Consider the following 17,110-nt stretch of genomic DNA (forward strand, 5'->3'; position numbering starts at 1 on the left):
ACATTTGATGGCTCCTTTGTTTTTTAAATGGCTAAAGAATAACGTTATCCTACCCTCAATAAGTCACCCGTGGTTAAGAAAAGTCAAACTGGGTTTTTTTATCCTGTTGGACAAGCCTAGTTCATTCACGGTCTCACTCTCATCCCTAAACACCAAGATTATCACAAAATAATCCTCGTCTCTGAGTTCAAATCAACTACTTTGCACATATAACCTATAAGTTCTCTATTGAGCTAGTAGTATCTGAATTCAAATCGAATGTGGACATGGATCAAGACTGGCCTCTAGCAACATATCATGGCCACCTAGTCAACAGAGTGTTAGCAGACATCTCTTAAACCTTTACAACATTAGAGTTATGTGCAATTCAATACTTTTGTCAACTAATATCTCTCAATGTTGAGACATAAAAATGTGTCTACCTTAGTAAATGTTCGGTATGAAATGATACATATCAATGACTAATAGAGATCGGGTTATAACCTAATCCTACTGTTAGGGTTGGATTCAAGCTTAGCTTAAGCTTGGTTTGATTAATGTCAAGCTTAGGCTCAACGAGCTTAGATGATCACTACTCAGCTCGAGCTTGCTTACTAGCTAAGCTTAGTGAGCTCATAATGAGCCTATTCAGCATCTTTTTGCTTCCAACCTTCTTTTCATGTAGGGCATAATTCATATAGGGCATAATTTGGAATAACTTGTATTTAACCAATATTACTTCATTAAACCACAAGTTTATAAATTTGTAATTGAATAAGCATTAAACAAATATGGAAAATCCTATCCTAAGGAAAAGAAGAAAGGGAAACATGTATTATGAGAGAAAAAGATATTAAAAACCAAGTAACCATAACAAAATCAAGATTAAAAAGCTAGCATTAATACTAATAAAAACAAAAAAAAAAACACCCTCAAGGTTACTCCATAATTAAGAATCAAACACTATTAAACATTATAACAAAACAAGAACGAAAAAGTAGCAATACTTGAAAAAAAAAAATTTCTTAAGCTTCAAAGAAGCAATTGTTCATCAACAAATATATTTTACCTTCTATCTTTATTTATTAAGTAAGATAAACTCATTAGCGTCAGCTTTATCTCCCCTCTTCATGATATTAAAAAGAAATTAAACAAATTAATCATATTACAAACAATTAAGTGAAAATCAAGTTAAAGAGTATGCAATTGTAATTAGTAATTAACTACATATTCTTGCTTTTTAATTTTATAAAGTGCTCTCATCCAATTAGCTCCTCACATAAGCATATTGACTATTTATGGTGATAGGGATGACTTGTAAGTGTTAATCACTATACTATCAACACTAAATACGCTCTAGAAGACCATTGTTGAAATAGGAATCGCTAAGATATTGGCCTCCATTTGTGAAAACACTTTATATTTGTATTAATTGTCCCTCCACCAGTGAATTACATTAAAGTCTTCTAAGCTGATATCCTCAAGTATCTCAACATCATGTTCTCTAAAATATGTTTTCGACTTGAACTTTACAGTATCTACCGAAAAGTGTTCTTTCTTTATAATCCCTCAAACATAACCAACTATATCCAAGCCCATAATGTCTACTCTGAGAAGATTAAAAACTTGATGATTTGCCTACAAATTTGAAATGAAATAAACGAATACACATTTAATATTAAAACTAAGGATATGTTATAAAGTTTCAATTAAGGACAATGATTTAATGTACCTAATATAGTTGATGGTGTTTATTAGGTCCTTGGCTAAGAATGTAGAATGCAAATGCAATAGATGGATTTTCTGATGACATCATGTCAACATATTCATTGTATAACTTTTCTAAAGTTTTTTTGATATTTTTCTACTTCCACAAGGGCATTTTCTTCCACATATAAAATGGCAAATGCTAAAGTAATCATAAGAAACTTTATCCTAGAATAATCACAAAACAAAATAACAAGTTAAAGACATTTTCTTTGTATACATATATATTATAATAAACGCATCCAATTTTAACTTCATTATTGGGGGACCAAGATGCTAACAATCGGCATAAAGAAATTCGCCTCACCCTAGTACTTGATATAGCATAATCTTCATCAAATTCTCACTTTTATAAGATCTCTTTTATCCTAAAAACTTTCATGAAATATCTATTTGAAGTTGTATGTTGTGACCCAGATATTAATTTTGTTATAACATCAAAAATTTCTAAATAGTCATAAACAACCTACAATTTATCCCACTCTTCTCTTGTCAAGCAATAAGTATAACTTGAATAAGCAAACATATAACAAGGAAAAACCTTTATAGGCTATAGTGTTATAGATAGCATTTGTATGTACTATTCCATTTAGTAGAGCAATCGAATATTAACTTCCTCTCTTTTATTCCACACTATGTAGCAATTTTCACAAATTTTTTTTGTCTTACCTCGTTAGCTTTTATAAACTTCACTCTTCCAAATATTTTCTATGATTGGTTTTATCATAATTACCCCATTTTGGACTAACAAATTAACAATATAAGTAGTGTACCTAACATGGAATAGTTTTCCATCACATGATAATGGTCTATGCATTTCAAAATCTACCTTCAATCTTTTAACTCAACTATCATACATGCTAGCATTGTCCACAGTGATAGTTTGCACCTACCAACAAATTAATGAATATTAATGAAATTATATACAATAAAATTATAAATATATTCTCATAAGCAGTTGTAAAAGTTGAATTTATCTTATTCTCAATCCCCTAACTCTTTAAACACTCAAATATTACTATTGCAATGTCAATTCCTCTTCTAGGCAGAGATAGATTTACGAAATTTATAATTCATTTATTTAAAGACCATATTTGGTCCACCTAATTGGTCATGATTACCATATAATCAATATTTTGAGTATCCAACTTCCAAGGTTAGTAATAATACTAATCCTTTTGGTCTTCTCAGAATTCTTCTTCAACCTTAAATACTCTATTTGATAAACCCTAATGCAATAAGCTTTTATATGCTTCATTCCAACTTTTCTGTAAAAAGGTTGAAGGACACGAAAAAAATTAATAAAATCAAGATGCTCAACTGTATTAAATGGCATTTTGGATATCATAATCAAGTGAGTCAAGGCCTCTCAAACCTGAAACGCCAACACCATAATAATTGCATTAGTTAGTACAATTAATTTCATAACCATTTCACAGTTACAATGAAGTTATTAAGTAAACTCATACTTACCTTGGTATGCTCATAATTCATACTTATCTTAACCACAGTCAGGGTAGAAAAACAATTAGGTAACCTTATGTTCAAAGGCTAAAAACCTAATATGGTTTGTCTCATCATGACTAAATCCTTCCCCATTGCTTTCTTCTGATCAACACATTCAGTCATATGTCATGTCAAATGGGTAGTAGCCCTAGTCTTTTGCAATTTTATTTTTTTTTTGCAATACTTGCATACCACATATGTAGCATCCCTAACACTAACAAACAACTCTTTAGAAAACACTCACAAACAATTAATGTTTTTCTCCTCTTATTTGATGGAATAATAGAAGGTGGTGCTTCTATTGTTCTTTCAGAATGTACTTGTGCTTTATCTTCCTTACATGAAGACAAAGCATGAACATCTTCCATAGTCATCATATTAACCTCCGCATCATTTATTGCATCCTTTGACAAAGTATAGGTGCTTCAATTTGCACCAACTTCATTTCATAGATGTATGCAAAGAAGAAGCCAAAATGCTAGTTGTAGACGCTTTAGATTAAGCTTAACTTGCTTTGAATGGTTTAATTTTTTTTGATGTCATATTTTATATCATAATCAAAATTAAACTATTAGTTATTAATGTAATTAAAATATAAATACAACACTTGTGAATTCAAATTGAAAGTATGAAAGAGCTTAGCTATATACATTGTAGAACCATTCATTAGATACAAATATGGGAAATCAATTTTGACTTTTTAGGAATATAAGCATATTCTAGCTTAATAGGAAAACAATTTAGCAGAAGATATACCTAGCAAAATTAGGATTGGTAAAATTAGTAAAGTTTAATTGTAAGAGTTTAAATAAATAGTTTTCTTGTACTTTAAAACCTTAGAAAAGAAGGTGGAAGGATGTTAAAGATCCCAGAAGGTGAATGTATCTATAAAATCCTACACCGCTCTAAAACTCTTTAGAGTGATATAAAGTTTCATCTCTTTAGGACATGAGGTAACATTTTTCTATTGAGAATATTTTTAAGCATATGCTTAAAGCTCTCTAGATCAATAACTCTAGCTATCTTTTATGTTATAGTCAAGTAATCATTTATAGTGACATGTTAAGGAGGTGACAAATATCTATAAATAAGACCAAGTTCATTTGTATAAAGAACACAATATCAAGCAATCTTCAATGGGCTCTCAAGTGTTTTTTTTTTTTTTTTTTGTAATAATATTATCTTGTTTCAATCACATTTATTGTTTCATTGGTTTCATCAAGGGTTATAAATACAAAAGACTAATTTAGGTGTTTCAAAGGCAAACATAACATCTCAAACCTAAAGGTAGTAAGAAATAATAAATCAAAAAATTTAAGTTCTACTCTTGAAGATTCATTAATAACAAGTATGGTAAACTAAACAGATGGGCAATAGTAAGCATGGTAATTAGAAACATTTGCAGATTGTAATGTTAGTAGCGTGTTGCTTTCATTTCAACAAAAAATATATATACTACATAGCAATAGAAAAATCAAAGAGGCAAAAACCCCTAAATTAGAAACTCTAATTCCAAAATTAAGGTTTAATAAATTCCATCAAACAATTAAAAAATTCAACTAAACACATAACAAACAACAAACTTGTTTCATCGTTGCCAAACTCCTCATTGTCATAGAATGCAAAAATTAGACAAACAGAGTTGCTCGAATGTCAAACACGAAGATGCGAAGTGACTAGAACACGTTGAAATGTTGAACATTGTCGTCTATTAAAACTTATGTTGTTATTTATATTGAACGATAAATGGATGCAAAAAGAAAAAGAGAATGTGAAAACCCAGAGGATTAAAGAAGAAGTTGAACTGAAGTAGAAGGTTGAAATATGAACTGACTCTTCAGTGGCAAAACAAAGGGAAAAAAAAACTTTCCCTAATCCGTTTATTAAAAGTTTTAAGTGAAACGTTGATGTTTCACTTAAAACTTTTAAAACTCATTTAAGCTTGACTAGTTTTGGGCTTGTTCAAACTGAGCTCAAACAAGCTCGATTCAAATTCAACCCTATCTACTATGCCCACAAATTCAAGTAGTTATGAATGTCATTCAGTATTTTTTTGTGAAATTCCTCTAGTACTCAGGATGAATCCTTTATTATTGAACTATAACCTCTATGTATCTCACGATATTACCAATTACTACCTTTATAGTTATCCAAGTTATGACGGCTAGCGTCAAACCATACTAATCCTTACACAAGTTGATTAGGTGACCTCAAGTCAAAGGATCGCATGCACTTGTTATGTTTAGAGGACTTATTTTATAAACACTAGAGCAACAATCTATATAGATATCCTCTGGTTAGGTTAGTTCAGTGAACATATATACAACATACATCCATATGTTGTACTAAGCTACCCACGAATAGTTTTGACATGTGAGAGTTGTCGCCACCCTTAGTTGGAGTTGCTTAACACTATCATAATCTCATCATCAGTACAAGTGTCATTATTTATAGTAATATCAAGATTACAAAAGTTTTTAGAATGACCATTTAATATGTGCATAGAGTTCACATTATCAATCATCTGATCCTCTTATCACAGTTCTACCATTCTAAAAGCAGATTATTCGTGCAATCATATAATTAATAGATATACGAATTGAATAATAATAAATCTTTTATTAATAGTAAATATAAAATCACAATTACAAATGTCAAATACTATTGGTTCTAGGATACCTACCCTAACACCACCACGTGTGCTCATAGGGTCATCACAATTAAGCTACACTTTGATACCCTCATCATGGTTATACTAACCTAAGGATATTTATCTAGGAATATTTGTAAACATATGCATTTACATATAAAAAGTGTCACTTGAATGTTCAAATACAACTTAATATGGATTTATCTTATCAAGAAGATTGATTCTAGATCACTAACTCTAATATTCTCCCACTTATACTATAACCAGTCATTCATATAAACAAAATCAAATGATTGCACATGCAATCAATGTTTCTACTACAATAGAGCATACACCAACAATATTACAATATGTTGGTATTTGCAAGGTTAACAAATCATTTTTATTAATCAATTACTTTTAAGCAAAAGGAACTCCTTGAGTATGTAATTAGATTACATAGTGAGACCATAACTCCATGATCAAAGTTATGACTCAACATTAATATATTGAATCAACCATGTCATAACAAGTTCAAAATCAAACTTCACAATTAATATGCCTTTAATGTCTTGCATTTCAAATGCCTCATGCTCGACTTCCATCATAGAATCTATTATGTTGGATTAACTCATATTACTAGACTATTTTTGTATTTTATAGCCTGATTATTAATATCTTTGTTTCCTCAAGCAACAAATTCATTTTTCTTCATATACCAAAAAAGTATCCACATTTCTTCATTGGAATGCAAGGTTATTCTCTTAAGTATTATCCAATACACTAGTTTGGATGCAATTGATATCTACTGTGGGTCCTTAAAACACTTGAGATATCAATATAAGTGTATAACATAGTATACATGATAATTCTAATAAAAGATGCTAATATAACTTGAATCATCTTGTCTTTCACTTCTTGTGTTTCACAACATAGTCCTTAAGAGAGATATACACCATGTGACATGAAAATCCTTTTGGATTCTTCCATGTTGAGTTTTTTTGCACTGTATCTATGTACACATTCTAACTAAAATTTAGTATTATATATGACCTACAATAATAGATCATATTAGGAGGAAACACCTTTTTTAAGTCCTTTATAAAGAATCACTTAGATACCCAAGCCTTTACCATTTAAAAGTATAGTAAATTATTTTTTATAGAAAATGTATTTTTGATATACAATACAGAAATGACATTACACTTCCACTAAGTTTTGCGCACATAGGATTCTTATTCTTTTTGATAAAACCAAATGTTTTTATAGTTATGTCTAAATAAACATTTTGGCTTTCAAACATTTGTTTTAAGTTCATAAATGTAACATATCAACTTTAACACCTAACCAGTTCGTCTTTTTAGGGATAAAACCATTGGTTGTGTGATGGAGACATCCACTACGAGAATTGAATCCATTAAATTGGTCCTTGACAATTACTTATCAAGCTTTTAACATATAATATGTAGCAAACTTAAATGCATCTAGATTCATTTCAATGTCATTCCAAGTTCTTGGTTTCATCTTCATGAATGACTAGCATGTCACTATCAAGAGTTCTGAGAATATAATTCCTACACACTCACAACGTACCTCGTCATACCTATGCAATTTTAATGTTCTAAGAAGGTTCACTTTGTTCCTTCTAGGATCTAAGCAATCTCCTTATGATAGTCAACTATCTCATGTGGCACATCATCCATTTAATATTTGTCATATCTTGTGTATCAAACTTAATAAAGTTTCATATGCCTCCCACTAGTTCTTTTAGATAATATAATAATCTCTAAAACACTTTCAAATTTCAATACAATCTTTCAACTTATTTGGATCAAAGAACTAATATCATTAAGTTTCCTATAAGATATTGTCAGAAGATATACTTATTTGATTTATGGTTTAGCTGACTCAAGTTAATTACTTAACATTAGTTTTACTACCATAGTCAAATAAGTCACAACTTTTAGTATGAATCACAATCTCTACAGTATAACTCAATTGATGATGGTGGCTACGATGCGAGGACAATAGGAATGGAACTAGCATGAAGGCATTATAGTCGTTTTCCATGTTATATTTATGAGATATAATTAGTAGACTTTTATGTTATGTTACACACATGTTGACATTTGGGATAATTATGTTTTTATTTGAAAACCTTTTGTTAATTTTTGTTGAATTATTTATGATAAAGGGTATTTTCATAATTCTCAAGTCAAAGTTCAATTTGTTGCAAGTTTAAGTTATTTTCATGCTCTTTAAGTGTCATAATGTTTCCCTTCGGAAGGCAATTCTTTTGGAAGGAGTGTTATAGTTGATCAATGTGATCATCACAAGATTAGCGAGAGTAAGTTTATTCTTTTGGTGTTATATATCAGTGATATTCTACTAAAGTGACTTGGTCTTATTGCATGAAACCAATAGATTTCTTTCAAAGACTATTGAAATGAAAGATCTTGGGAATGTGTTTTTTGTGTTAGGCATACAAATTCATCTCGATTGTTCACTTGGTATATTTAGCTTATCACAAAAAGCACATGTTGATAAAGTGCTTGATATATTTAATATGAAAAATAGTGTACCAAGAGATACACTCATCGCTAAAAGCAATAAATTCAAACTTACGTCAATGCCTAAGAAAGGAAATTGGACAAAAGCAATGCAAAACATTCCTTATGTATTTGTAGTAAGGAGTCTCATGTATGTTCAAGTTTGTATACTTCTAGGTATTGTGTATATAGTTGGACTGCTTGGTAGATAACTATGTAACCCAAGAATGGATCGTTGGAAAACAGCTAAAAGGGTTATGCAATATCTACAAAGCCTAATTAGTAAATTCATGTATTATATACATTTGTCATATTTTATCATTTTAAACATGTTCAATCGTATATTTGAACCTTCGTACTAAACGTTCGTATTATATGTTGTCATATTTTTTTATTTCTTTTTACAAAGGCTAAAACGATGTTATTTCACAAGACACAAAAATATATGGTTTTACATAAAGTATATAAAACTCAATTGAAACAGTAATAGGTTGTGTTCCATTTCTTTAAAATTTTAAAATCCCTTACAATCCCATATTTTTTTCTTTTTTACTTCTATTTCTCATCATTTTATCCTTTAATTTGTTAATACTTGAAAGTTATAATTCATATCAGTAATCCCATCAAAGTAAGAAACTTATTACCTTGTCAAATTTATACTAAAATAGTCTAGTAATGATAGATTTCGGTCTTCATTATTTTGGTTGTAATGAAAACTTGAAACTAATTGATAATGGTCAGGTAAAGTTTGTTTTACTCTATCATTTGACATTAGAACCTAATATTGATCCATAAATAAAAAAAATATGCAGGTTTAATTAATCATATTTTGTAAGACAATCATTATTACTTGAGATTCCTTCTAGCTAAACCAAATGACATAGAAAAAGGGAGAAATTTTAGACATATAATGTAATTTGTCTAGATTTTTTTAATATAAGGTTTGGAGTTTTTTTTTGTTAATATCTATTTTTAAAGTGTTTTTTCCTTTTAATTCTTGAAGATGATATCTACATGTCTTTAATCTGACTTGGGTATAAAGGATAAATATAGGATATAAATCATCTATTTTTATTAAATCTCTTCATGTAAAATAGAGTAATCAATTACTATGATATTTGATTAGCTATGTTATATGTTTGAGAGACTATAAATGAATCTTGACCATGTATTGTGTTTGAAAATATTGATAATATAATTTGAAATTAGATTATACATTTTGTTTTGTTAGGTTTAATAGCCAATTAAATAATTTAATTTGAAATGCTATGTTGATTTTAACCAAGTGCTACATACAAAGTGCTGAAATTCTATGAAAGTGTTTTTACAAACGTACCTTTTACCATTTGTGATATCATATCCGTATAATTCATGTACCTTTTTTTTTCGATTTCATATTTACTAATTAGGCTACAAAGATTAAAAGATCACATGCTCACTTATTAGACATCTAATCATTTAGAGATCATTAGGTATTCTTAGTCTAATTTTGTCGGTTGCCTCAATTGTAGAAGATATACTTGTGGTTATGTTTTCATGTTAGTTGAAGTTGTATCATGAAAAGGTGTCAAACAAACATCTATAGCTTCTTCCTCCATGGAAGCATACAAACCTAGCAAACAGGCAGGCCAGGTAGACATAGATTTGGGTAAAATGGGTACGGATCGAAAATAGGTTGAGTTATATGAGCGATGATTTCTAAACCCGTACCCAACCCGACGTGTGTGGGTTGACTCACGGATTATCCATTAATATTATTTTCTCACTATTTTTCTTTTGTTTTTATTATTTTAATGCATTTTTTTTATTTTAAATGTTTTTCTCTTCAAATACATAAGCATTCCATGGAGGAACCAAAATTTACTTGAAATTACAAAAATGTTTTTTTTAATTTGAAGAATTTTAGCATTAAACATGGAATGGATATTTATAATAAAATGTTTAATGCTCATATTTTTTAAATTTATTTTCAACACAACGAATTTTTTAATTTTAAGGTAGATTTGAGTTCATTTCATATCAAAAGAAGAAAAATATATAAAATTTGTGTTGGGTATGCTATACGTTTGATGTTGAAATGGAAAAAAATGAATAGAAAAAAAAGGGTGACCCGCAGGTACCCACAAGCATACCTTATCTACCCGCAAAAATTCATTATCCGTGGTTACAGGTCTAAAATGGGTATAGATCCAAAAATCTAAAATTCATACCCGTATTTATACAGGTTACCCACGGTGACCTGCCCATTTTGTCACCTCTAGAAGCATACTATATTGTTTGTTATGAGATGTCAAATCAACGAATATAGTTGCCAAACTTTATCACGTCTTTGTGTATTGTGGTTAGCATTGGAAGGCTAGTGAAAATTAATTGTTCTACTAAGGCCATTGAATTGTATTTCATGAACAATAGGAGTTCATCTAAGTTAAAACGTATTGACATTAATTTTCAAGTTGTTAAAGAGTTAGTCTTCAGGTGTTTGTTGAACATATTAGAACAAACTTCATGATTGTGGACCCATTTACTAAAGGTTTACTAACTAAGGTGTTTCATGGGCATATGACTCGTAAGGGAGTAGTTTATTTTGATGATATGTTTGTGTTTCATGAGCATATTACTTTTGGGACAACTCTTAAAATAAAATTATATTCTTTCAATGATAGTTGTGGTCCAAATGGGGATAGTTATAAATGTTTATTCTTTTATTGGACCTACATATTAATAATGTTTTATATTCTATATTGTCAACATTTTGGATAATGTCATTAAAGCCCGTTTTATTGACATCAAATAATGTAATAAAATTTTTGGATCATAGATGTAACACCCCAGGTCCAATAACCCGGCCCACTGTTAAGATATTGTCCACTTTGGACACACAGTCCATCATGGGTTTGCTTCTGGGCTTTGCAACCCAAAACGCGTCTTAACAGTTAAGGAGCTCACAGACTATTTAACCAATTCAATTCTCCCACCACTAACCAATGTGGGATCCATAGACAGAGCACACACAGACCCAGCATCTCTCCCGTGCTTTGTCGATGTGGGATTCGCCTGACTCAGCGTCCTCGCTGAGGTTTGCCCCATCATCGTTCAAGAGGACACGCGGAGTTGCTCTGATACCATTTGTAACACCCCAGGTCCAATAACCCGACCCACTGTTAAGATATTGTCCACTTTGGACACACAGTCCATCATGGGTTTGCTTCTGGGCTTTACAACTCAAAACACGTCTTAACAGTTAAGAAGCTCACAGGCTATTTAACCAATTCAATTCTCCCACCACTAACCAATGTGGGATCCATAGACAGAGCACACACAGACCCAACATCTCTCCCGTGCTTTGTCAATGTGAGATTCGCCTAAGGGTATCACAATAGACATATCTTTTTACTATTATTTATGATGAGCTAATATCAAATATAATAAATACATTATAAATAAGTTGAGGTCTCTAGTGTATACCCTAAATTTTATTTTGCATTGTTACTCGAATCTCATCATTGTATAATACCAAGAAGTTTCTTTGCAAATGGTTTTTACACGTAAAAAGCAATCAGTCACATAATTTTACATTGTTATAGATTCAAGTGTAGTCCCGTAAAATTTTTTCTTTATTGATTTGATGAGTGATCTTGGTTTTGGTGAATTTAGTTCTTTTTTACTATTAAAGTTTTAACGCTATCATCTTTGGACGCGGCCCTTTTCTTATGTATTGCTTTGTTATGATTGAAGAAAAGGGAATCACTTTCGGTGGATGCTTCAGCTTTGTTCTAAAGACTCAAACTTGCTTGTGGTTTTGTAAATCATCATAAATGTCCCTTATAAAAGACTCCTGTGGTCACAATTAAACTTTTAATATGTACAATATAATTTGGCTGGTTTTACACTTATTCCAAACTCACAGTGGTGTTCATAGTTTGTTGGAATCAATTTCAGCATGGTTTTTAGTCACTAATGTTAGGATTATATTGGCCTAACTTCCACATAGTTATGAATCTGAAGAGATATTGTTGAATTGTTTTACTTGGAATATCTATAGCTCACTCAGCCTTTTGAACTGGATGAAGATGCTTTTTGATGGCGGATTTTAGTATTAGTATATGAGAATTTGAGTGTTGTGTTGTGTAAATACCGAATGCTTATATATATATTATTGCATTACATTTTGCATTTGATTGTGCCTGCAATGATCGATATCAAGTTGAGAGAGCTGGAGAATTCATGTGTTTTTGTTGAATGCATTGCCACGAAAAGGTACTGAGCAACATTGAGAAGTCTCCGGTTTGTTTTTTTAGTAGCATAGATTCAGAAAATTATTTATTTTATTTATGGTTTTTGTAATTGTAACATAAGACCTTACAGAAAGAGTTCCCACGTAAATACAAAGACAAAGCTCATGCCATCTTTTAAAGAGAAAATTACATGTTCCCACACAAGGTTTCCCAATGACATAAATAACACTTTCTAACCCATAAAACAAACTCAATTAATTTAAAAAATCTTGACACAATCATAAAAAGTAAAATTACCATTTTTTTCATGTTATTTCATTGTTTCAAATTTACCATATAACCCCAAATTAACAAATATTAAAAAATTTTAAATATCTAAATTGTATATGAATATTTTTATTTCCCTTTCTATTCACCCTCATTCTCATCTTTCTCTGCTCTGGATTGACGCCCACCACCTCCCTTTTTTTAGCAATTCATCCCACACTACCAACCCTTCAATCCACATTCTCTCTTGCACCACCATATTCACCCTCATTTTGTCATATGGATTGTTGGCTCTCACCATTCTCTCAGTTGTGATTTCACACAGTTATAATGACTCTTCACTTATTTGAGTCATTGACAACTTGATCAAGTAAGGAGTCGTTGATGACAGAATGAAATTGTGATGGTTAGAGGGTGGTGGTGTTAAAGTTCATGATAGCAATGAGATCATAATTGTAACGAATGATTATCGATAACTATTAAAGTTTCTAAATAATTATAAGTATATATTTACAAGTTTTTAAACCTCTCATGCTTAAGGGCTATACAAATTTAAAATGTTCGGTTTGATGTATAAAAGATTGTCTTTTTAATTTTTTCAATAATTACGGATGGTAAAATTACTATATCAGGTTTGATTTTAAATAAAAAAATGTTACTTATGTTATCAAGAGGTGAGAAAGGGTTTTTAAGTCAAACCTTGGGTGTGAAAATGTGATTGACTCTTTCTTAAATATGAGTTTGTCCAATTATAAGTGAAATGGTTGGTAGCTGCCCAGGAAACAAATAAGTGGAAGGAAGAAAAGCAGTGTAGAAATTGTTGTTGTGGACTTGCCCAATTAAGTTGTATAAATAATCTTATAAAAAATAAAAAACCTTCTTTAGCCCAGGAGGCTGGCCGAATCGATGCCACAAGATTTGGCCATGGAAATTACACTCAGATATGAACAACAGGCAAGCTTAGTCAAATTAACAAGAGCTAACTAAAATCCTTAATAAACAAGAACAAAACACAGCCCGCCCATGTACCAGTCCTTCAAGCACAAAAATTTGGTATCATAATTGGATATGAAAAATTAGACGTTTTGAATTAATGGCTCATGTCACCTGCACTTGGTACTTGAGAATATGATTATCTAAATCATTTTAATTATTTATTTTTATTGAAAATTATAATTTTAATAATTTTTATCTCTATTACATATTATTAAATTGGGCCAAGGAAACGACATCCAAACGGCACTTCATCTGTTATCTCACTCAGCGGCTTAGAAGACAAGAACCAAAGAAAGAGTTGATGCCAGACTGGTCTTATCCAAAAAAATGCGGTAAGGGTTCGCCATAGTTTTGAACAATGGCTCTCCTTGTTTCCTTCACTCCCCTCCCTTCTCTCTCATCAACTCTTGTCATCACTTCTTCTCCCGGTAACTATTTCTCTCTCTTGGCTAGACATTATTTTATTTTACAAGATTAAAACAAAAATCTAAGCATTGTAGCTATCAGCTCTAACTTCATACTCATTTTGGATTTTCATCAAACACTTTTCGGTTTTTCCTTCTGTTACAATTGGTTACTTATTTATTTGAATATGCCTCGATTTTCAGTTTCCAGGTTGCACTTCAAAGCCATTTATTTCCGCCCAAAATCTTCCAGTAGGGTTAACAAAATTCTGCCACTAATTGTTACTAAAAGAGATGCTGTGATTGTAAAAGCCTCTTCTGTCGATGATGAAGCAGCTTCACCAGAAGGCGGTGAGGTTGTATCAATTGAAAATCTTCCGTTAGAGTCAAAGGAGCAGGAAAGGTTGGAGCAGAAACAGAGAATGAAATTGGCAAAGAAGATAAGGCTTAGGAGGAAGCGGCTCGTTCGTAAGCGCATAATGAGGAAGAAGGGCCGATGGCCGCCTTCCAAGATGAAGAAATTGAAGAATGTCTGAACTCTTCCTTAGAGCTTCTTGTAGGTTTGTTTCAGTTTCCTCATGCCATTTCAATAGCTTCTTGTAGGTTTGTTTCAGTTTCCTCATGCCATTTCAATTATATGTTCTAGAAAGTAGAAATAAGACTGTTAATTATTTTCAATATATCTTTAGGACCTCCATGGATCTATTGTTCAGTTTAATTCATAATTGAATTACATTTCTTATTCAACTTGATTATGTAATGTTTGCAAATTTGTGGCTCAACAGTCATTATATCTTGAAATGTGATGGTTGGAGTTAAATGTGATCTTTAATTATGTTCTTGTATAACAATTATTATTGATATATGGCACTAGTTCACTTCCTTCTTATCTGCATTTCTATTTTGCTAGTAAAATATTCTGTCCGTCCTAGTAATAAAATTATTTTTCTTGTCGTGGAATGTTAAATATGTAATCATACAAGTTACAAGAACGTTTCGTGTCTTTTGTTAATTGAGCTATTCTTGACTATATATGAAAATGCTTCCTTCTAGGCTGTACATGTATGTTCAGATGTGCAATTGAGAATGTTAGGAAGATATAGTTAACTAAGTTAATTGCTTTTATTCTATTCTCTGCATCCCAGTTGTACATATGCACACAATCCAGTTAATGAATCCATAGAACTGACTTTTTGAACAACCTAAAGAAGTGGGGGGCCTGTCCTTAAGAAATAGAGGGGAAAAAGGGGTGTAAGCTGAAGACCAATCTCTTTATAGGTTTTCTGGTTGTACAAAATTTTGCAAAGTTGTGTCATGTAATTTGGGATCTTCTAGTTGTATCCAAAACTTTAAGCGTAAGTATTGGCAAGAAACTATTAAGTTTGGGGGGAGTCTCTGGAAATGGTAAATTGCATGACTTCATCAACCTGCTATAAGGAGTGAGACGCCGATGTGATTGGATTGATTCTTTGAGACAGTGCTTCGGAGCACCTGGTGCTATCATATGTTTTTGAAGTCTCCATGAATGATTTCTGTAAGAGTGTGAAGCGTTTTTTTTTTTTTACTGGGTGTGGAGACAATGTTTTAAGAACCGGATCGGATGATGAACCGTTTTGAAGGCTGGTTTTGGTTGAACTGATCAAACCGTTTTAACCGGCCGATTCAACCGGATTTTCAGTCATGCAAATATTAGTAACATTAGTAAATATCATCTTCCGCTCTGTTAGTTATGAAGAAAACAAAATTACACTCTATAACAATTAAAGGGTGTTATGGTAATTCAATTTCATGAAAAAAAAGTTTAAGAGAGAAGTGAGGATGAATTTTCCCCTTTTAAGAAAGAATCACCATCACATTGGATAAAAAAAGTCAAAAAGATTTGCAGCTTGTCTGGTTTATTACTACCTTTTTTCAACAGCCCACCACTTCACCATTTTCATCCCTTCCTTTCAATTTACACACCATAATATCTCCCAATAAACCCTTTGTCTTTCTAAAATGAGCTCCAGTGAAGCAACCAAACACATACTCCCATAGAAAACAAGGATCTTTGTTTCAAGGATATTCAATTTTTTCAATAAACTCTCTGGTTTCGTCTCTTCTCCCCCACCTCCGCCACCAGCCCCATTCCGTCATCATTTTCTTTCACGGAGATGGATTCTCTTTCCTTATCAGTGCCTCTATGTCCTATAACACCGTTTGCCGCTGTTTCACACATAAAGTTTCTGCGTTTGTTGTTTCTGTTAGCTATCATCTGTCCCCTGAACTTCGCTACCCCTGTCAATTCTAAGTTAAAGCAACTGGTGTCACACATCATCAAACATTGTCGACAACCGTCGTCAGCAATTCATCGGCTGGTGAGTTCATCATAGGTCACAGCAGCGACGACACGTGTGAAAGGGCTGGGGGAGTTGGGTTTCTGCAAATATTTTTTTCAATTTATATTTAAATTTAAAAACCGGATGGATTCTGAACCGAATTGGACCGGGAACCGAAAAAAAACCGCAGGTTCGACCGCGGTCTAGTTCGAATTTGTGTGGAAAACGATTTTATTTGTAATAGGAATCATCTGAACCACCGGTTTACGGTCTGGCCGGTTCGACCAACCGGTCCGGTCCAGTCCAGTTTTACAATCCTTGTGTGGAGAGACAAAGATGGAGAGAGGAGAAGAAGTAGAATTGTGTTAAGAACCTAACTCTTATTCAACTAAAACACAAAATTAAAACATAATAAACTAAAACTATTTTATTAACCAAAACATTATAATAATAAACCGAA

General features: G+C 31.7%; 1 protein-coding gene across 2 annotated transcripts; it reads left to right on the plus strand.

Moving 5' to 3' along the window:
* The first annotated feature begins 14,172 nt into the window (after positions 1 to 14,172).
* LOC123197452 (50S ribosomal protein 5 alpha, chloroplastic-like) lies at positions 14,173 to 15,079 on the plus strand. Of its 2 annotated transcripts, XM_044611766.1 has the most exons (3): positions 14,173 to 14,356; positions 14,537 to 14,892; positions 14,936 to 15,079. In XM_044611766.1, the coding sequence occupies exons 1-2, from the start codon at positions 14,287 to 14,289 to the stop codon at positions 14,866 to 14,868; spliced, it is 402 nt and encodes a 133-aa protein (XP_044467701.1). In that variant the 5' UTR covers positions 14,173 to 14,286; the 3' UTR covers positions 14,869 to 14,892; positions 14,936 to 15,079. The 2 variants fall into 2 exon arrangements, with proteins under 2 accessions (XP_044467701.1, XP_044467700.1); XM_044611765.1 differs by having other exon boundaries at positions 14,174 to 14,356; positions 14,537 to 15,079.
* The last annotated feature ends 2,031 nt before the right edge of the window (positions 15,080 to 17,110 follow it).

Source organism: Mangifera indica, chromosome 15 (assembly GCF_011075055.1).
Source record: "Mangifera indica cultivar Alphonso chromosome 15, CATAS_Mindica_2.1, whole genome shotgun sequence".
Taxonomy (NCBI): domain Eukaryota; kingdom Viridiplantae; phylum Streptophyta; class Magnoliopsida; order Sapindales; family Anacardiaceae; genus Mangifera; species Mangifera indica.

Excerpts from the sequence above, each read along its gene's own strand:
- LOC123197452 (XM_044611766.1), top strand. The coding sequence starts at position 14,287 with ATGGCTCTCCTTGTTTCCTTCACTCCCCTCCCTTCTCTCTCATCAACT. Across the intron at positions 14,357-14,536 it reads TGTCATCACTTCTTCTCCCG|TTTCCAGGTTGCACTTCAAA; the intron begins GTAACTATTTCT and ends CTCGATTTTCAG.